The sequence below is a fragment of the Haliotis cracherodii genome, unplaced genomic scaffold (assembly GCF_022045235.1).
Source record: "Haliotis cracherodii isolate W230 unplaced genomic scaffold, xgHalCrac1.p SCAF_7, whole genome shotgun sequence".
Taxonomy (NCBI): Eukaryota; Metazoa; Mollusca; class Gastropoda; order Lepetellida; family Haliotidae; genus Haliotis; species Haliotis cracherodii.
This window is the reverse complement of record NW_027266330.1, coordinates 38463375-38486125: the sequence shown is the minus strand read 5'-3', so window position 1 is coordinate 38486125 and position 22751 is coordinate 38463375. Positions and strand designations below refer to the sequence as shown.

Below are 22751 nucleotides of genomic sequence, written 5' to 3'. Positions count from 1 at the left end.
GGCGTAAAACCATATTCACTCACTCACACACTCATATGTACAGGTGGTGTATACATTGTTATCTTATTGGAGTGCACTTTGTTCAAAGATGATCTCTGACGTTCACTCGATCTACCTGTTTAACTATTGGGATTTTCAAGAGTCCATGAACAGTCCTCCTAGGATATGATGCCACCTCTCTTCCAGCAGAAAATATGGCATTATTGCAATGGTGTCATTATAATCAGGGATGTGAAAATCAGAACATACTTACATGATATATAGAAGATAAAATAAGAACCAAGACACATCTGTTCAATCCGAGCTCTGCAATCAACAGGATTTCATCATATACATCATGAAGTCAAAGTGTTTCTGTCAAGGATCAGCGCTGCTCAAAAGTCTTAGCTCTTTTGATTTGCTTGTTTCCTAAGACTCCACAATACCCCCATGAGAATGGTCAAGCTATTTAGATAAAAATCAAGCTAAAAATATCAACATCAAACTAATTTGTTTGTTATTTTAAGACATTGGATGATTCTCTGTATGGGGAATAACGGTGGAAACAACTGAGATCAATGCAATTAGTTTGTTGTTTAGAAATGAAAAATATCTCCAAAGGCCTGTCTGCCTGCCTGCCTGAATATAGTGTGAAATCAACAAGCAATCAACAAATTGCTTTGCAGACTTAACTAGTTTCACAAACCAATACAATTTACAGCACAGCAATTACAATGACAATATGCAATAGAGTGGTAGTACGATATTCAATGGCAATATCAAATGATGGCAGTGGTGATAGCAAAATGACAAAAGGTTAAGTGATGATCTTCACACAACCGCTGGCCTTGATGTTATGTCAGATGAAATATGAGATGAGACAGGGACTCGCCTGATCCATTTATATAATCTAACCAGCTTCCAGCACTTTCCACACAGTGTCAGACCAGTCCAGTGTCACTTGAACTTGACGGAATATTCCACATGACTCCATAACGCTTGACCTTCATCCATTCTATTCCGGAAGTTTACATATAATTCGAACATCTAATTATAATAACTTCCTCTGTACTGAGAAACTGTTATCCCAAATATAACATCTGATACATTTGACGACTTTCTAAATGGCATTATGTGTTCATAGCTTTCGACCAAGGGAGCCGTTCCACTTTACACTTTTCAGAGGGGTACACCAATTATCTGATCTAGACTATAAGTTGTCGGACTTTCATTTTTGTGGCTTGCTGGCTGAGTGGTATATGTCGCTGACTTTGTGTGCTGGCGATTAGGTGCCTCGCTCTGGCAGTGTGGGTTCGAATGCCGGACGGGACTCAACCCCAAAGAGTACGAGAGTCTGTACTTTACTGAGAAAGTGTTATCCCAAATATAACATATGTTCCTCACAACTGCTTATATTAAATAGTACTACGTTCTTGACGATTAAACATTGTCCAAATACAATGCAATGAACTTCTACTGAAGCTCCACAGAAACAATGTAATACAGTTGCAATCATTGTTCAACAATACATTACACTGCCATGTATATATGTATGTATGTATGTATGTATGTATGTATGTATGTATGTATGTATGTATGTATGTATGTATGTATGTATGTATGTATTGAATTTCAGAGTAACTTGAGTCCATGTTAAATTCCAGTGGGATGTTGTAAAACAAAGTTGATTTGTCGTTGTCAAGTGGCCACAGCATAAAACAATCGTCAATGTATATCTTATACATATATGAAGCATTGTTCGGTCACACGATGCGAATGAATAAATATTTATTCGTTTTCCGATAGGAAGAAGCGTCAATGTCAATCATCGCACATGCACTTAACGACATAAGACAGGACATAATATCAGCACGTGGCAAGATAACAGCCGAAGGTCTCATGGCTGCTTTTGACCTCAATAAGTCAATGACAGAGACTGCAGTGAATGTTTACTTTGTCGACGGTGAGGTAACACAAATAACGATACATTCAGTCTCTTTGCAGTCATGGCAATGAGTAATGTAAAAGGGGATGACAAGGACGTTTTAAATACAGAAGAAAAACGCCGAGTAAGTAAGGAAGGACTACCTATCGACCGAGGATGGGCTTGGGCTATACTGGGAGGTAAGTATATACGTATACAACGACTACAAGTGTAACAACTCAAACATATACTTTTCTGTATACAGTAGCCATTTAAAAAATCGTACCCTGTATTTATTTTCAGAGGAACACATTTTTGTTCACAAGATAACATCAATCACATTGAAAAGTAGAAACCGAAATCGATAATTTAAAGATGACATAGTGTGTTACTTTCAAAATTGTGTTTACCAAATTGAGGCCAATGTCGAGATCGGATATTCATTTCAGGGTGTTTTCTGAATGCTATGTTCATGGGTGGATACAACCGATCTCTGGCGCTATTCTTCGTGGAATACCTGGAGATGTTTGGTGCATCTACAACGAAGACAACACTCATCCTTGGGGTAAAATCTATGACCTACAGCCTAATGTGTAAGCAGACTAATTACAACATATCATTATCCTGATTGAATTAAATAGTATCTATTTTAGGGTATATGTTTTACTTTTTACATTGTGAAATTATGTTTCTGATTGTGTTTAGAGGAGACTTCTCACCCATGTTTGTAAACAGCAGAACTCAATCACTTTATACTGCGTGCTCTTAATGACATGCCCGGAGTAAGCTTGGAAGAAAGATGATTGTATTTGTATCTGAAATGAGTCATTACCTTCGTGATATATGTAAAACAGTAATTAAGTATGCTTGTCTGCAGATTGACCTGGGCACATATATCTCTTTGTACTAGTTGACCGGAAGACTTAAACCCATGCGCGGATACAATTATATTTTGGAAAGAAGGGGTAGTGATTAGGCAATTTCTTATTCAGTAACCACATGATACTTTTTTCAGCAATTGTGTCAGTCATTGTGTTGTATCTTTATCTTTAGGATACCAGATCTAGATCAGCTACACAATGTATAAATATAGGTTATCACGCGAGTGTGTTTGGGGATGATAAATATCTTGTATTAGGAATGAACATTGTATTTAGCGAGCCATCAAAGTTTTCCTCGAATGTGCGCATTAATATGTATTACGTCACAGGTTAAGTGATGTGTCAGTCGGACAGTGACAGTAGCCAATATAGTTCCAAATGAAACATTTTTCTTACACAGTGGCGAACCAACATATACGCGAAACAACAATTGCCAACACGAATTTTGACCTTTGTCAAAGGGAAGCTACTCTAACCCTAGTCTATGAGACGTCACGGCCAACGTCAGACGTTGTTGACAGTCTGTCCTGTCATAACATTACGAAAGTAGTCCCTACTTGATGTTTCATATGTGCATCGCTATCCGCATATGACCCCAACGGATATCGTTTTTATCCGTTGGCTTTATCTTGCAGAGAAACCTGCCCATTACATGATAAATGAATGTATGCTTCATTAAAAAGAGGGAGAGGGATGCTTACCTGCATCCTGCTTCTGGATTGGCTGTGGTGCCAATGAACTAGTGTAGAAATTAAATTGCCACATTGCTTAACGTTGTGCTAATGTCATGTTTTAATTATGATTACCGTCCAGCCTTAGTTACAGATCTAACTGGAGCAGTGCAAAGATAAAACACAGGTTGTCGTGTAGTTAGGTCAGAAATCAGAGATCAGAAGAAACGCCCAAAAACATGTACGTCATGATACACATACAAGTTCTCACATATATGTTGATACATCTATTCATTTACGACATCACAGTGACAACATCATAGACAGTAAATAGAACCCATATGTTTACCAAATACATTTAAGGATAATGTTTGTCAAAATGTTTATTTTGCATCAGCATACATACATATTAAACTGAGGGGCAAAAGAAACGCCATCAAATAAATAATGGTCGTCAGTTTTCAACAAATTTGCCAAACAGCACGAAAACAGTTTGGAACACGCACGTGATTGACGTTTGTTTTTGCGGGAAAAGTGTATTTAATCACTAAAAAATGCAAAATGTGCACAAAGTAACCCGTATGAAATTCTGGTATAAAACATGAGCAGGATTGTACTCTCTCATCACATGAAACCGTTTAAGACAACGAACAAGCCTCGGCTAACCGCAGAGCAGAGGGAGTGAGCCATAGGTGTGTTGCAAATGGGAGCGACGCAGGAGCACGTTGCCAGGATCATAGGCTGCTTTAAGTGCACCATCGCCAGACTTCTCACACGTCACAGGCAAACTGGCAGTACTGCAGACAGGCCGAGGAGTGGAAGACCCAAGGTCAAGACCAAGCAGGAAGACCGGTATTTACGGGTGCTTCACCTAATGTCCAGATTCCTAACAGCAACGTCATCATCCGCAAACAGCCTTGGACATCCAGTCAGCAGAAGGACCGTTGCTAGACGACTCCGCCTGTATGGTCTCCGTGCCTATCGACCTTTCAAGGGCATGACATTAACGTTTCTACACCGACGCCAAAGACTGAGATGACGTAGGACTGTACAGCTGTGGAAGCAGAGAAATTGTTCAAGAGTGCTCTTCAGCAACGAGAGTAGATTCTTCAAGTGTGATCGGCAGGTTCGAATCTACCGACGACGTTGTGAACTGACGGCACGTTGTTGCGTCCAAGTGGAGACTTAATTATGGAGGCGGTAGTGTCATGGTCTGGGGTGTCATCTGCGGGAACCAGAACACGGATCTGGTCATCATCGACGGAAATTTCACTGCACGTCGTTACATTGATGATGTTTTGCGGCCTATGGTACTGCCTTTCCTGCAACGACACCCAGGGACGCTGTTTCAGCAGGACAACGCCACCCCTCACACAGCTCGAGTCACTTGCGACTTTCTGACAACGTGACCGTATTACAGTGGCCAGCCAGAGCACCGGATCCGTCGCCCATAGAGCACCTCTGGGACCAACTTGGACGCAGGATTAAGAAACATCAACAGCCGCCATTGACGAGCTATACCTTGGCATTTGCCCTGCAGGAAGAATGGCGTAGGATCCCTAATTAAGATGTCAGGACTTGTGTGCTCAGTTTGACGTCGTGTTCTGGCTTGCAACGTTGCTTGAGGGGGTCACATCCGATACCGAGCCATGTGTGTAGCACATGATTTTAAAAGACATCGATGTCGATTCTGTGGGTGTGATCGAATACGGGGCAAAGCACTCAGCATGATAAACGTGTCTGCAGAACTTTAAGTACCTGGTTTTTTATCTTGTCATTTTCAAAAACCGTTTTTGAATAATTGTTTTCTTTATAATAAAACATAAACTGTTACTTAATTTTGATTGTGTTTTGTTGGGGATCAGAAAATTGTTTGGTGGCGTTTCTATTGCCCGTCAGCTAAATATGCTATACATTCACATACAAATCAGCTGGATCCACCAAATATTGAACTTAAAATATCATGATAATAATCATAAACGCTGAGTGCGGCGTTAAACAACAAACCAACCAACCAGTCATACATTGCTAAACACTAACACATACACGGAAAGCACATATGCATTCTCATACTCACATTCTCTTCAATGTAGGTTAAAGAGGGAGCAGATATATAGTGTCGGAGTTCCTATTTGTTCTTTAGTTCTTTATGACCATAACCAATGGCTACATGAATTAACTAGTTAGATCAATATTTGAATCCAATTCACTATATACAAATACTAAAAGTGTATATGTAACACCACTCAACCAACTTACAAGGTTTTACTCTGACACAGAATGAAGCAATCATTTTGGTCCCAAATAGACACAGACGTGGCATTGAAAAACATACCTGTAAGTTTACCAATATACATATGTTTATGTACCATGGTAACCCATCTTATTAATGTATACTTTTAGCACTGGTTACTATGAACGTTCTGTTGGAGTTTCTGGGGACGAGGAAGACAGTCATGATGGGCGGGCTCCTCAGTGTGTCAGCTATTCTCGCGGCAACCTTTGCACCCAACATCATGGTCCTCATATGTGTTCATAGTGTTCTTTCAGGTATGTCCTTACCCAGTGTTGTGACCCACATAATACAAGCAAAGATTAACGACATGTAGAGTGTCCTTGACGAAAGCTCATTTCGTGTCTTACAGATCAATATTATACAAGACATGTCCCCTAAAAACTTCCATTCTTTGGCGCTGAAGTGATTATAGCGTTGGTCTGTCCGTCCATGGGTCAATGTGTGCAGCCATTTTTTGATTGGAAAATGTTGATAATTTCGTCCACTCACATCAACACTCACCCTGTCATTAAATGCCTTATACTCAGCATGAGGTTACCATCATGTTCCAGGGGGCATGGGTGGTCCAGTCGTCTAAGGCGCCGCGATTCGCTGTACAGAGTTGCGTCCCTTGGGCACGCCGGAAACCTATTATTGTGGGTTCGAATCCCGGTTCGCCCCAATTATGTTTCTAGGTTTGTCAGAACCACACCCGTGCTCGTGGGTTTCACCGAATCGGTAAACGTCTAAGACCTGTATCACTTCGGGCTTTCCTCCCACATTAAGCTGACCCGCCGTGATATAACTGTAATACTGTTAAAAGCAGCGTTAAACCCAACTCACTCACTTACTCACTTCATGTTCCAATATCATTACAAGCTCGTCAACCAAGAGATGTCATCAACATTAACCATACCACATTCATCCATACACAACAATGACTGTTTCCATTCTCCTGTTATAGGAATGGGTAATTCCATGATACATTCGCCCGCTATAGTGCTGATTGGAAAGTATTTCAAGAAACGCCGAGGCCTAGCTACAGCAACTGCAAGTTCAGCGATGAGTTTAGCATCCGGTATATTCCCAGTATTTTCTCAATATTTGCTTGACGAATATGGTATTCGAGGCACATTGCTGATTTACACAGGCCTAATGATGAATATATGGGTAGGGGCATCTTTATATCGACCTCTACACTTCTATGAAAGAAAAGTGAAACCTGATGGCCAACAGGACGATGCATATCAGCTGGAAGCGAGCAAGGTCTCCAGCGAAGAAGATGTCATTAGGACAGATCATGGAGCAAAGCAAACATATACCAATCACAATGGAAGTACTAGGAGTTGTAACGTTGTTGTAAAGGACACCGCCAATAGATTCCTCGATCCTCAAAACGCTGATACGTTTAGGAAAAGGACATACTCTGAAGGTTCAAAATGGATCCCAAAGGAATTTGTTTCAGAGTCTGAGAAGCTGGTATATATCAGTAACCCAGACCTTGTGAGCATCCCAACATTCATACCTAAATTGTGTGATTCAGCTAAAAAGGAAATACGTGTAGATGACAGTAATCAAAGAAAATCCGCCGTCGTAAGAAACTTTGGGAAGTTTTTTAAAGTCTTTGACTTTTCATTGTTCAAGAATCCGATGTTCCTTCTTATTGTGGCATGTTGTCAGTTTGGTGTTGTTCTGAGACACGTTCCAACATACCTCCCGGCGCAGATGAAGGAAATGGGATACAACACATCTGATGCAGCATTTCTGTTGCTCATCTCCGGAATTCTTGACTTCTTTAGTCGACTGTTCTATGGATTTATAGCTGATCTTGGATATCTTCGTGCCTGTCAAATCATGGCCATTGGTCTTGTGATCTCAGGATTAGCATCTCAGTTTATAATGTTTTACACAACATATCCTTTACTTATAGCCTACTGTGTAGTGATTGGCATATTTGGAAGTGCCTTTCCGTGCCTTTTGCCATTGGTGATAGTGGATTTCATGGGAATCGACTATATGGCAAAGACTCTTGGATTTACAGCATTATTCCAAGGATTTGCAGTTTCATTAACACATCCAATTTTAGGTAAGAGGCTCGAACATACTGGCCTTCTATTTTATAACTTTGAAACCGCCAAGTGTGTTTTTATTGATCAATGTGATGTATGGAACCCAAGAATTATGAACCCTATCATGCCCAATATTCATGTTGGCCTAGTTGCCTTAGGCGCCGAAATTCGCTATCCTATTTTAGTGCCAGAAGCACATCGTTATTGTTCTAACTTTGTCAGCACCATACCCGTGGTAGTTGGTTTCAACAGACTGATAAGTGTCTGAGGCCTCACTTTTGAGATTCCTCCCATATCACACTGACACATCCTGATATACCTGTATTGATGTTCAAAGCGACGTTCAGCCCAACTCACCTGACAGATAAGATGAATCTTTGTTTGCAATATCTATCAACCTTTAGCCAAATGAACTACATGATTTGAAATAAGTTCTTAGGAAACGTCATCTCAATATTACAACATGTGGAAACATGTTCGTTATGGCCATGATTTCATTTTCTAATCTTTACATGATTATTTTACAGGTGCATTACGTGATTTGAGCGGATCCTACCTTCCCTGTTTCCAGTACCTTGGTGCAGCTGCTGTCTTTGCTGCAGCACTGTTGCTCTGTGAGCCGCTTGTGCGACGTTATGTAGCAAGAACGCGGGAAGGATCACCATCAACGGATAATGAATGTATGGAGCCATTGAAATAGGCAATAACAATAAAAGTTTTTTTTCTGTATGCATTGCATGTCTATATTTATATTGATTTTTATGTACTCCCTTGGGCAATGGACTTCCAGATATAAAACAATTGACAAGTGGGAACATTGGCTCAAGGTGTCATTCTTTATATTTTCAGCAGCTGGACAGAATTTACAATTGAACAGATGTTTAATACTGCGGGGGCCTTTCTCCCAAGTCAAGCTGTTCAATGCGGCTCTAAACATAACTCACTCACTCAAAATGCAACATAAATAGATGTGTAGGGTAAGCTGACTTGGACCAAATGGTAATCCTAGGAAATATGTTTTCAGTCAATCAAAAGCTCGTTTGATTATCTGTTAAATATTATTTGACAAAATATGTGAGTCTAGCAGTTCAGGATGATCTCCAAAGCACAGACAATGTCTCATTTTTTCACATGGAATTTATTAGAAGATCCGTATCATGAGTGGGAATGGGTTCCAGCCACTGGACCATACTTCCCCTTTAAGTCATTAATTCGAGACGTAATACTTTATCAACACATCATTATTTCTGCTGGATTCAATGTCTATTTTTATATCGATGTATATATGCTACCTTGGGCATATGGATAATGTGTCAATTGTTCACATTGAACATATCAGAAGATCTGTATCTAGAGTGGAAATGGGTAACAGACAGTGGGGCATACTCTCCCTTTAAGTGATTGATTCGCGCTGCAATACTTTATCTACACGTCATTTTTTCAGCTGGAAGTATTTTTTCTATAAAATAATAAGACATGATAGTGAATTCGCCGTGCAGAATTAAATCTCTGAGTCGTGTTAGGATCCGATGGTCGTTGGATTGATTTGAGGATTCGCTCCAAATATGACCATGGGTCTGTCCGTGATCTGCTTCACCGCCATGCTCGGACATGACCGTGACATTAGCCGCAAGTTGCAACAGACACGGATATGTAGATGAAACACGGTACACAAGTACGAAGCGTAAGTAACCCAAGCTTATGTCCCCCTCTGGCTCATGACACGATTTTCTTGTTCTTGTAAAGGAAATGCCATGAGTAATGTGGTGCAAGCTATGATGTGGCACTTTTGGTGACGTCACTTGACATTATTTTAACTAAACAACTCTAAACTTTTACAGTACAGTACAATCCTGCAGTCCAGTTGTCACTGCCTTAAACATACATGCATTTATTTTAAGTCAATTAAAACCCATTTTCATTATATGCTAAAGACAACGTTATTATTACCGTCAAGCAGGTAATGATGACCATCAATGAGCCGTTAAAAAAAGTTCGAAAATGGAGATGATAACTGTGTGAAAGTTGAATTAGTTGATTGTGAGCAGATCACTTACTTCACAAAATTGGACAAAATTCAAGTCACCGATCACCTCAGTATGGGAGTTCATACGATTTTCAACGATGACATAGCCTTTCATTTAACAATACATTTGGCAAGCTCTTGTCCCCTAATATTGTTTAAATCGCTTCTTTCTAGCAGGTTCTAGCAGTGATGAATTAATTTTAGAAGATTCTAGAATACTCTTGACTCCAAAAAGCATCTAAATATAGTACTTTTTATACCACTGTTTACTTTAGATAGTACTTTATTCCTGACAACTAACCATTGTCAATACGCCGTGCTAAAACCTTCTACTGTATCTAAGCAGAAACAATGTACTAAAATTACAACATTGTTCGACCAAAAAGATACACTGTCATATAAAAAATCTGGAACGATCGTGTAAAATGCTTAACGTCATTGTAACCTGGATATGAAATCAGCGCAACGGACCCTTGGTTATTGGTTTCCATGTAAAAGTTCCCCAAGAACAAGAATTTTAGGTATATACCATGTTTCTAACAGCTATATATTATATTCTCCAGTAATCAGAATTGCATGGATTTCAGCGGAGATTGCGAAGCTTTAAGCTACAAGAGTACATTTCATCTATAGGCTCCGTGGGGTCCCAATGAAATGACTGTGTCAACATGCATGTCTAATGTACAGGTCAATCTTGAACCAAATATAGCCCCAAAGGTGTAATCTGTACACGACTGTTCATACTAAACCCTATACTCATGAAATATATGCCCTGCTTCGCCAGTATAATATGATGTAGTAGAACAGAATAGTCTCTAATGGCATGGGCGGTTTGGTTATAGTTCCATCAGCAACAAGTTCACCGTCGTAAGTATACGAGACATTCTACTATTGACCTCAGACTGGTAAATCTGGTGAAGGAGCAAGGTAAAGTCGTCATAACTAGACTGGAGATCGGTAAGTGTCACTGCGATGTATACTAGTAGCAAAAGCAAATATACAAAGTTTCGACATGAAGCTTAAATCTTCTCCTCGATTTATTTGTTTGTTGTTGATTAACGTCGCGCTCAGCAATATTCCAGTATAATCTGACCTCCATTTCCAAAGCAGTCCTGTTTCGTTTGACATTCCAACTTTCCATGGTTATCATGAAGAAAATAGACTCGAAAGTCAATCATTTTCCTCTATTCTAACCTTTGTTCTCTTGTCTTGGAACATCTCGAACTTTACCCCCGATCCTATAAAATACAATGCTCAAAACGTTGTTATTTACAACTGCTTTATGTTATATATGTTATGACACCGACATTGAGAACAACATGGGCTATTTGAACTAAAAATTATTTATTGATTAAGGTGGGAATGTTTTATTGTCGGAAAGCACTTGGACTTAAGGCCCTGTACATATGCAGACAAATGATGATCGGGTGTTTACATTGTTACGTATACATTATTTTGTTCTCTGAGCTCTTGTGTGGGAGACTGCTTTTCAATTTTTGGTGTCGAACTTAATAAGGCATCCTGTGGTCTGACTCTGTACACTACTGCCTAAAAGGTCATTCCCTTAACACGCGTTGAGAACGCATGTAACACGCATGTGACGCGGGTGCTCAACGGGTTGCACACGTTTGTGCCATGCGTGTAACACGGGACCGGGTTTCAGTTGAAGTTGGAAAATATATCAAATGAATAATGACATAAATCAAAACAGTGAGATGTGAATCTTGAGTTAAAGGGGCACTGATCTAAAGCAATTCCCCGGGACTGGTTGTTGCCTTTGTTATTGTTTTTTCCCGTGAGTACCCGGATGATACAGTAGAAATCTAGACTAGTTCGCGACCTGTGCTGCGCAACACGTAAGCGCATTTGTCACTTTTATTGATAGTATAACGGCGTATCACATTGATCAATAAAATAAAATACAGTTTGGGAAATAATAAGGAAATGTTGGTATCTTTGTGGGTAGCATCTGTAATGGAGACGAAGTTTCGATAAGTCACTTGCTTGGTAATTGTGCGATTGTCGTTTACACTATTTTGACTTGCAACACAAAGTAAATATTTCTCCTGAGTATTGCTTATTTTATCGTGTTTATATTTTTATAGTCAAAATGTACAAAGTTTTCACTTAGGAAATTTATTAAAGGCCTAAATATTCAGTTATTTTACAAATTGACTGAAAAATATGTCCATCTGTATCATTATAAAACGAATTCCATATTCCATGATATAAATATATTTATTTCCATAAAGTGGAGGGATTGGCAAACAAGCAAATTTTGTTTATCTGAATGCCTCTCCCAAACATGATCCATATACAAATAGCAATGTATTGATTTTGACATGAGAAATAGCATACATTGTATAATGGCCATTAAATGTAAGTATTGTTCTGTAAGTGTTTAATGACTGGATTATCTTCCATAACTACAGTTACATAATTATTTACATTCAGCACAACAACATCGCAGTATCATATAGCAAAGCCATCATCTCAGACAAAATCTCTAAATCGGCAAGAAGATAGAATAAAACTGTGCACCGATTTCAAAATTTGTTACTGTCGTTACATTTGAATTACCATTTAGAATTGAATTTAAATCGTAGCCTTTTTACGAAATAATGCATGTTTTGCCTTGCTGTACTGTTTAAGGGACACGTAAGAAAGAAACGAAGTGCATCTTCCGTATGAAAGCCACAACAACATCTCGGGCTGTCGGATATAAATCTGGCAAATTTGTCGGCGTTTAGATCACTGCAGCCTAGCCTGAGACGGGAGTATATAACCTTACAGAATCTTGATCCATGATTTGTATCAAAGTATATACCATTCCTATCATTGCTTTTTATAAAACTTTTGAAACTTCCTAAGCTACTGGCATTGGTGTATTCAATAGGTAGTGAGTTCCAAATATTAACTGTATCTGGAATAAATGATTTGGCATTATTATTTGATTTACACTTTGTGGTTTGCAGCTGTGAGCATTTTCTCAAATTATAATCACTTGCATCCGACACTCTATTTGGAACTAAGGATGAGAAATAGTCCGGTACTAGATTGTAAACCATTTTATAAAATATTTAACTTTTGAAAATGCCTTCTTTCTTCGATTTCTAATGACGTAAGATTTGTTTCTTTTTAAAGTTTACCGTGACTTGTGCCACGAACAGCCCCACAAATGGTTCTGAGTGCATCTAGATTTAGTTTTTCAAGTAGTAACGCCTGTTCTTGTGTGTAGTTGTCCCATATGTGGCAACAATAATCAAATATCGGTAATATGAAAGATTTATACACAGTTTCCAGTGTGTTTTTTTCTATTTAAACGATACTTGAAACTCCTGAGACAGTTAATCATTGGACTGACTTTCTTGACTAGGCTATCAATGTGATCGTTCCACATACAATCTTCTTGGAGAGTAAGTCCTGGATGTTTATGAGAATGAACTTCCTGAACAGTAGTGTTACTCATTTTCAAAACTGGTTTTCAATTTGGAAGAAGCTTCCGGGAAAATCTGATAGATACTGTTTTATTAAGATTGAAATCGACCTGCCCAAGAGGATATTCTACTCAGATCGTTATTCAGACAATGTGCTCCTGTATCCGGGTCATTTACCACGACATATAGGGATGTGTCATCGGCAAACAATCTTATATTACTATCAATATCGTCTATAATGTCGTTTATGAAAATTAAAAACAGTAGCGGTCCTAAAACTGACCCTTGTGGAACTCCGGCCGTAACTGGTCTTAAGTCTGACCTATACCCATTGATAACAACCCGTTGGCATCTATGATTTAGGTAGCTTTCAAACCATATCAATAATTTCCCTTCAAAACCATAGGATTTGAGTTTATGGATAACGCCTTTGTGCCAGACTTTATCAACGGCCTTACTAATGTCGCAAAAGACTGCTCTGATTTATTTTCCTTTATCCAATTATCTAGCAATATCAAATCATATAAGTAAGTCACCTGGTTCGCGGTAAAATCTCCTGGCATGAAACCTGATTGATTGAAGATTTGTTAGCAAATTATTATCTCTTATGTAATTAAAAACATATTTGAAAACGCATTTTTCGAATATTTTAGCCACACAACACGTGAGAGCTATAGGTCTATAATTACTACCTTCATTAATATTACCTGTCTTAGAAATAGGCACAACGGAAGCTTCTTTCCAACTTACCGGAAAAGTAGACTTATCCAGTGATACATTAAACAATTTAGCCAGTGGATATGATATCGCTGAAGCACTTAATTTCAATAATCTATTGCCGATACCGTCGGGCCCTGTTGCTTTATTTACATTAACAGATTGGAGAACATCTTGAACTTCCTTTGTTAGAATGATATTAGAGAGCGATTTTTCTGTGTTAAGCTTAATATAAGGGAGAGTTTTATCAGGATATTTAACAGATGCCTGGTCAGAGAAATAATTGTTCATCACATTTACAATATCTCTTGTATCATCATATAGTATATCGTGGTAATCAATGGGAGGAATTTTTGTATTACTGGTGCCCCTCAGATATTTTTTTAACAAGCCGCCACCATACCTTTTCACCGTTCGCATCATTAATTTTACTATCAATCTTGAGTACATATTTTCTCTTTGCAGTGCGAACATGGGAGATAACACGGTTTCTTATATGACGAAATTTAGTCCAGTCAGAATCTAAGTTACGCTTTTTAGCAACCTTATGAATTCTGTTACGTTTCCTGAGCAGTCGACGTATCTCACTAGTGATCCATAGTGGATCATTATAATTAGGTATAATTGTTACACATTTGTTACGAATATGATTATTACATACGTCAGTAATTGTCCTGGTAAAACATTCTGCCACAACGTCAATATTTCTGGATGATAACAAATGATCCCACTTTGTCTCAGTTAAGCTATCAATAATTTCTTCATTATCAGCCATGTTGTATTTATTGATTTTTCTTTTAAAGTTTGCATTGCTAGGTATATTTGCCTTAATTTTTTACGAATATAGGACTATGATCACTGCATATAGGATCAGATAAACCCAAACTCCACACACTGCCTGCATTAGTTACAAACAGTAAATCAATCAGAGTTCTGGAGGTAAGTGTAATCCTGGTGGGCTCAGTTATAATGTGGGTCAACCCATATATTGCTTGTAAGTGATCTTTTTTGCTCTTACTTTCTCTAAGAATATCTAGATTAAAGTCCCCAGCTATAATAGTTTGTATATTCAAATCAATTGCATTACATATTGACTGATCTATCAACTCCCGGTAAGCCTAGATTTTATCTGCCCTATAGAATGTCCCTACTACGTATTTACTGGTTTTGCATCTTACCTGTACCCATAATGCTTCGAGTCCATTTACGCACAGATCCATGTTTTTAACATATAAATTGTTTTTTACATATACAGCTACAACCCCGCCTCGACTTGGTCGATCTTTTCTAATTGGCAAATGAAAACCTGGAATTGAAATATCAACAGTAGGTATGCCGTCATGCAGCCAAGTTTCGGTTAAGCAAATAGTATCGTATGAATGAAATGCAGTGCAGAATAGATCTACCTTGTCCTTTAAACTCCTTACATTTAGATGAACAATCTTTAAATTACCATATTTTAAAGGCCAAGGGTTTGGGTGAACATCCCCGCAACATAAGAGAAGTATCACTACTATAATAGACGTTCTATTAGCTTATAGATACAATAGGTAGAGAAAACCGGAACTTACTTTGTAAATTTGCAAGATGCCTTGCTATAAAGACTAGAAGCAAATAATACCACCGCCTGTCTATAATGCGCTATATCTACCGGCATCTATAGAGGCAGGCGGGAAGGTTACGCGCGAAGTATAGATTTGCAATGCTGAAGTGCACTATATATAACCAAAAACTGACAACAGAAAGCTGAATGAAAACTAGAGAGAGAGAAAGAATGTCACAACGCTCACAGACAAAACATGACCAACACAAAATGAAATTTTTTGAAACATAAACAAAATCTATATACATCACCCGAAATTGTCGTTGTAGAATAGTAATAAAAAAGCAGATTAATGGGGTAACAATAAGAAGAAAGGATAAAATCAAAGTCACCATAGTTTGGTGAGGAGTAATGAGAGACTAACTGAGAGGGGGAAATAATATAAAATATGTTTTCATAACAGATTGTGTGAACGGAAGTAGTAGATAAATTTAATATAAAACAAAAATAGATGGATAAATAACAATAATAATATAAATAATCTGAACTCATGCCTGGGGCAAGTCTAGGTTCTGGCACACCTGGGTTAATTTCACGGACTCGGCACGTGCACATGGACTGACTACTGTGTGTCGCACACCTGGACTCGGTACGTGCATATGAATTGAACAAGCCACAACGATCAAAATTAGCCTTCTAAGAGGTTGGAATATACTTCAATTATCAAGGAATATGCACCAAATTAAAGATTAAGGACATGATGGAGCAAATGTTCATGCGGACCATATCCAGGTAAGTTAAGAGTTAATCTGCTAACAAGACCAGAATACTAGAGATTATGCTATATACGCTGCGTTTGAAGATACACATGGCCCTTGTAGTATAATATGGGTTGACGACGCACGTTGTATACATAGTTAATCATGCATAGCTGTACCGAGTAAGAAACGCTAGTGAAGGGCAATAACGACACATACCGTGAAGTAGCCTACTTGTACCAACTGCCATAACGCATAAGCCGGGTGAGTGTCATATAGGTGGGTCTCATTCTCATACATTGTTGACCTTTACATTCAGGTACAATGGTCAGAACACAATGTACATTGTAATATATAAACGTTGATTTTATATGTCACCATGTCACCATATCACACGTTCAAATATAATGGTAGACTCTCAATATACATTGTAATATATAAACGTTGATTTTATAGGTAAGATATCACACGACCGAGTTTGATGGCAAACTCACAATATACATTGTAATACATAAACGTTGATTTTATAGGTAACATGCTACACGTTCGAGTACAATGGTAGACTCACAATATACATTGTAATATATAAACGTTGATATTCTAGGTCAACAGTTTATTGTATAAGGTCATTCATAATAAGTCACCATGTCACCACATCGCACGTTCGAGTATGATTGAAAACTCACAATGTACATTGTAACATGTCAAGGTTGATTTTAAAGGTCACCATATCACACGTTCGAGTATAATGGTAAACTCACAATATACATTGTAATATATAAACGCTGATTTTATAGGTAACATATCACACGTTCGAGTATGATGGTAAACTCACAATATACGTTATAATGCATAAACGTCGATTTTATATGTTACCATAACACACGTTCGAGTATAATGGTAATCTCACAATATACATTGTAATATATAAACGTCGATTTTATAGGTAACATATCACACGTTCGAGTATGATGGCAAACTCACAATATACATTGTAATATACACACGTTGATTGTAAATGCCATCATGTCACCATATCACACGTTCGAGTATAATGGTAGACTCGCAATATACATTGTAATATATAAACGTTGATTTTATAGGTAACATACCACAATTTCGAGTTTGATGGTAAACTCACAATATACATTGTAATACATAAATGTTGATTTTATAGGTAACATATCACACATTCGAGTACAATAGTAGACTCACAATATACATTGTAATATATAAATGTTGATATTCTAGGTCAACAGTTTGTATAAAAAGGGGTCATCCCGTCACATACTAATTGTCACTCAGTGTCACACATGTTATTCCATATCAAACAATGTCACACATTGGCATACTATGTCACACAATATCAGCCGCTGGCCTATGTGTAAGTAATATCGTTAATGGCATGGCATGGAAAGGCACTCAACTAAGTCAGTTCCGATGAGCATTTATACACCCTGACGTCCTGCTACGCAAATACGTATGTCAGAATCCCTGTATCATGAGTTTAGGCATTTATTTCCAATGGCTGAAATAATCATTGTTTACGAAGACTAAATGTACATTAGCCATTTTCAGTGATTTTGATAACCAATATTTATACTTGAAAATGGAACGAGTTTGATTCGACAACAGGAAATCACATCATAGCATCATCATTATCGCCGTCGTCGGCATCGGTGTAGTATTCCGGTGGTCCTGTGTTTCCCTGTGTGAGTTTGAACCGCATTTTAAGTTTGAGTGATTGGGTTAACGTATTGAGTTGTTTCTTCACAAATATCACTCCGTCACGGGCCCATGTTCCAGATAAGCGTTTGTCAGCTACATGCCTACGGATTTCTGCAGCTAATCTCGCTCGCTCGTGGGTTAGATCATCATTAATGAAAACCTTTGGTTGTTGACCCTTCGGACAGTGATCTGGCACGTTTACAGAATGAATCTGTCACTTCAATTTGGGGCGAGTCGGGCGAACTATGTCGACGTTTTGTTGGGTATGGGGAGTCTGACATCAATGTTACCATTAACATTAATGCAGTGGCGTAGATATGATATTTGGTTGATAATACCATTAGAATAATGATCAGTGTATACGTTCAAATAGTACTCACTTTGACGTGTTCAATGTGGCCTCCCATCCAAATGTCACAATGACAAACACAGTCCAGTTTCTTATCCAAATACTGTATGCCATCCAAATGATAAGCCACCTTTCATCCAATATTTATATCAATATTGTCATAACTGTTGAATTATTTATTCTCCCCTCTCAGTTTTTGGAGGTTTTGGCTCTATTTTTTTTCACATTCTCTTGTGACAGCTCAGACAGCCACGTCCGTTCATCTTCCCAGCATGCTTCACTTTTTGAAAATAAGCAAATATTTCTCCTGTGTATTGCTTATTTTATCGTGTTTATATTTTTACAGTCAAAATGTGCAAAATGTTCACTTATGAAATTTATTAAATGCCTAAATATTCCGTTATTTTACAAATTGACTGAAAAATATGTCCATCTGTATCATTACAAAACTAATTCCAAATATTTTTATGTTTAATATCATCACCAAGAGACTGTAAATGTTACGATGAAAAGTGCATTTCTATATTGTTTTAGTCCAATCTACATAATAATCTATTGTGATGTTTTAGGCCCTTTTGATCGTCTTAATCAATTTTAGTCAATCTGTTAAAAACAAAATGGACAGATTTTTCAGTCAAAATGACTGAAATATTTACACATTTTTATAAATTGTTTGTGAGAATCACATTTTACAAATTGATTGTAATATATACACGCTTAAAAAAACGACTTGTGAAAACAACGTCCATCGAAGAATTTCCCAACCAAGACGTAGAGGAACAAGAATGAATCTGTTCAATGCTACAGCAAATGAAGGAAAACAAAAGGCAAATATCATGATGTTAACCTACCAAATTTATGTGTATAATTTTAGGCAGTTTCCTTGTTCGAGGAATGTATCCGTGAATATCCACACAAAGGAACAACACACGTCTGCAGCTGTACAAAGAAACTTATTCGATGTCACGTGTCTCTGTAACAATCAAATATTTTAAAATATATATATCGTTTCGGGATATTATAACCCGTGTTCGTTTCTCAACTGATCACCTAGATCCGGTGTTTCACATAGGTGTCAAGTCTCAAAGGTCGGCTGAGAAAGCCCACGTGACAACTATTTTCATGGTAACCTCCCAAAACCCATACATCCCATTTCCACTACAGCTTAAGACAACAAAGTTCACGGTCCATGGCACTGCTAATCCCTAGTCTGTTACCTATTTCATACAATGGAACAACCCAAGAAACACAAATAGACTGAGATAAATATTTAATAACGATTACGATATTATTCAAAATTCATAATACATTATAATAAAACGTTCCTTTTTTCAAAATTTATAATACATTATGATAAATTTCATCTCAAATGTTCAATTCACTCTTTATCCAAGCCTGAGGAGATGGCCAACCGCATCTAGACAGTGCATTGGCGATTTCACCTCTCTATTCAACTCGTCCTTCAGGCGGCAGAGACGGTTCTCCACCTCTCTGTACACTCTCTTCCTGCCCCTTGGAGCTGCTCCAAAGTCGAGCTGTAAAATCTTAGCTCGTTCTGCCTGTTCCACCTTCCTGACTACCTCCACAAATCGGTAGATGTTGGGATGTCGGTGAGGGAGACCTCGGTTGAGTCGGTTATGAAAAACCTTCCAGGTTGTTGTTCGTCCTGGGACCTGTTGTACCGTGATGGTTCCACAGTGGTAGGTGGAATCGTGCTCCGTCGTCGACCAAGGTAGTGACGATGTAGTCGTTGAAGGCGACAGCTCTTGGTACATCTGGTGTGCTGTCCATTGCGTCAACCCACGTGTCCTGGATCTTGTTCTGGGTGAGAAGGGGTAGGCCAACTGCTCTTCTTATCCACTTGCAGACTTCAGGATCTCCTCGATACGCGACAGCTACACCCAGATCCTGGATCTTCGCCTGGCAGTAATGGAAGAAACATCCCTTCACATCGGCAGTGGGAAATACGACTTGGACAGCACGAATCGCAGCCATCTCAAAGTCTGTCTGGATGTATGACGGGGCAAGTGGTCTGTTTAGTCTCTGTTGAACTTCATCCTTGAGTAGCCTGAAGAGTCTTGAGTAGGTGTCTGTCTGACGGTCGGGGAGTAAGGCGAAGATGAGGGGATAGGTCGTGGCTCCGAGAACTAAGGGAGCTCATGTTAGTACTTACTTACTTACTTACTTACTTACTTACTTTGGAGATTTAACGTGCGCTTTCCGACTGATGCGTATTTCGCTCACGGGCCCGGCCAGGCCATTTAATGTGTTTCCGAAAGGGGTGAAAGTGGTGTGTGCAACCCAAGAGGGGGCTTTAGGGGCTGCTTATATAGAATTTGGGAATTTTGAGATTTGGAATAGATGCCGATGGGGTTGAGGAGGAGAACTAAGGGAGCTGGGTATCGTGGATGTTTGTTTGTTTATGTAATTTTGGGGGCGGTCGGGTATCCTAGTGGTTAAAGCGTTCGCTCGTCACGCCGAAGACCCGGGTTCGAATCCCGACATGGGTACAATGTGTGAAGCCCATTTCTGGTGTTCCCCGCCGTGATATTGCTGGAATATTGCTAAAAGCGGCGTAAAACCAAACTCACTCACTCTCTCACTCGCTATGTAATTTTGATTTGGTAGATTATAGTGTTTTTAGATGCGTTTTATTAGTTCCGTTTTGATTAAGAATACGCCTAAGGCTTTGAAGTTTTCTAGTTTATATTGTGGGTTTAGTATTGCTTCTAGAGTGAGAGCCTTGTTTAGATTGAGGGTGGTTTGTAATGCGGTTCGATGTGTGCAGTGGATGAGTGCGTGTTCTGGGGTTTCTAGTTGTTTGCAGTGTGGGCAGTTACCTGTAGTATGTTTTTTTAAAAAAAAATAGGTGGTTATTTAGGTTGGTGTGTCCTGTTTGGAGTTTAGTGATTACTCAGTCGTTTTGTTTTGATGGATGGAGAATGTTTGGTTTGGTTAGTGGTTTGCTGAGTACTTTTTTGATTAGGCTATTTGAGTTTAGCTGTAGGTTATGATATTTTTTGGTGATTTTTTGCTTGTTTACGCTTTAAATTTCTGATTTTGAGATGGGTAAGTTTAAACTTATTTCTGGGATTTTGAGGGATAGTTTAGCTGCTTTATCGGCGTTTTCATAACCGTATATTCCTACGTGGGTGGGTATCCACAAGAAGGTTATTTGTTTGCCTGCCTTAGTTAGGTCGTTGGAGCTTTTAAGTATTTGAATTATTAATTTAGGTCGGTTTTTTGTATTTTTGTTTTGGAGGGCTTGCAGTCCACTTAGGGAGTCGGTAAGTATTAGGATTTTTTTGTGGTTTTTGGATTCTTGATTATGGAGGGCTGAGGCCATGCCCATTAGTTCTGCCGTGAATATTGATTGGTTGTTTGGGAGTCGGAAGGATTGTGTGGTTTTAGTTGGTTGTGTGGTATGGACTCCGAAACCTGTGTGTTTGGAGGTCGGATCTGAAGATCCGTCCGTGTAAATGTGACACCAATTTGGCCAATTTTCGTGTATGTATGCTAGTGTGGTAGTTTTAGCTATGTTTTGGTCGGTTTGTTTATTTATTTGGCTAGCTAGTGTTGTGGTTTGTTTTTTTGTATTTTAAGATTAGGGGTGAAGATATTTGATTGTTTGCAGTTTTGTTTAAGATTTTTAATTTGGTGTTTATTTAGGTAGTTTGTTATTCTTTGGGATATTGGGGTAAGTAAAGGGTGTTTATGAGCTAGAGCTTGGTTTTTGGGGCTGATATTTTGGTTTATTAAGTTTTGGATGAGAGGGTTTGATTGGGACGCGGCCCAGAAATTTAAGCTTAGCCGTTCCCTGCGTAGACTTAGTGGCATTTCTCCTGTTAAGGCCTGAAGTGAAGTGTAGGAGGTACCATGTTTGGTGCGTGTAGTTTGAGAGCCTGATATTGTATTGAGTCAAGTATTTTAGATAGAGAGTTGTTTAGGGTGTTGTATATGGCGCAGTCGTAGTCTAGTTTTGATCTAATTAGTGATATGTAGAGATAGAGGAGGGTATCTTTGGAGGCTCCCTCATGTTAGTCAGTTTCAAGTATCTATATACTAAACCTTACCATCTAAACTGTAAATCGTCTCATCTCAGTTTCTCAATGTAATAATTGTTTCTTCCTATTATTATTTTGTAATTTCTAAAAATTGTCTTATCATACAGGCATCTTTCATTACACTTACATTTTTTTTTATTTTTTAAACTTTCCTTGAAGTCCCCTAATCCCCTAAAGCTCTATCCCTTTCATTTCTACTACCTCTACTCCAGACCTTAATCTCTCCTTTAGGTGAGTTCATATTGCCAGACAGGTAAATCCCGCGTGTTGTTTTAACTAATATCATAGGCAGTTTGGCCGGGTAAATAGGTTTTAACAGGGAGTCTATAT

At 38.5% G+C, this 22751-nt stretch overlaps 2 protein-coding genes across 2 annotated transcripts; one reads left to right on the top strand and one right to left on the bottom strand.

Moving 5' to 3' along the window:
- The first annotated feature begins 1928 nt into the window (after positions 1-1928).
- Positions 1929-8499, top strand: LOC139447131 (monocarboxylate transporter 5-like). The gene is made up of 5 exons (XM_071228306.1): positions 1929-2103; positions 2353-2496; positions 5859-6005; positions 6695-7816; positions 8327-8499. The coding sequence occupies exons 1-5, from the start codon at positions 1986-1988 to the stop codon at positions 8497-8499; spliced, it is 1704 nt and encodes a 567-aa protein (XP_071084407.1). The 5' UTR covers positions 1929-1985.
- Positions 8500-19742: 11243 nt separating this feature from the next.
- On the bottom strand, positions 19743-20352 carry LOC139448872 (uncharacterized). Its single transcript, XM_071230394.1, has 2 exons — positions 20131-20352; positions 19743-20030 (listed from the first exon to the last, which is right to left on the bottom strand). The coding sequence occupies exons 1-2, from the start codon at positions 20350-20352 to the stop codon at positions 19743-19745; spliced, it is 510 nt and encodes a 169-aa protein (XP_071086495.1).
- Between the last annotated feature and the right edge of the window lie 2399 nt (positions 20353-22751).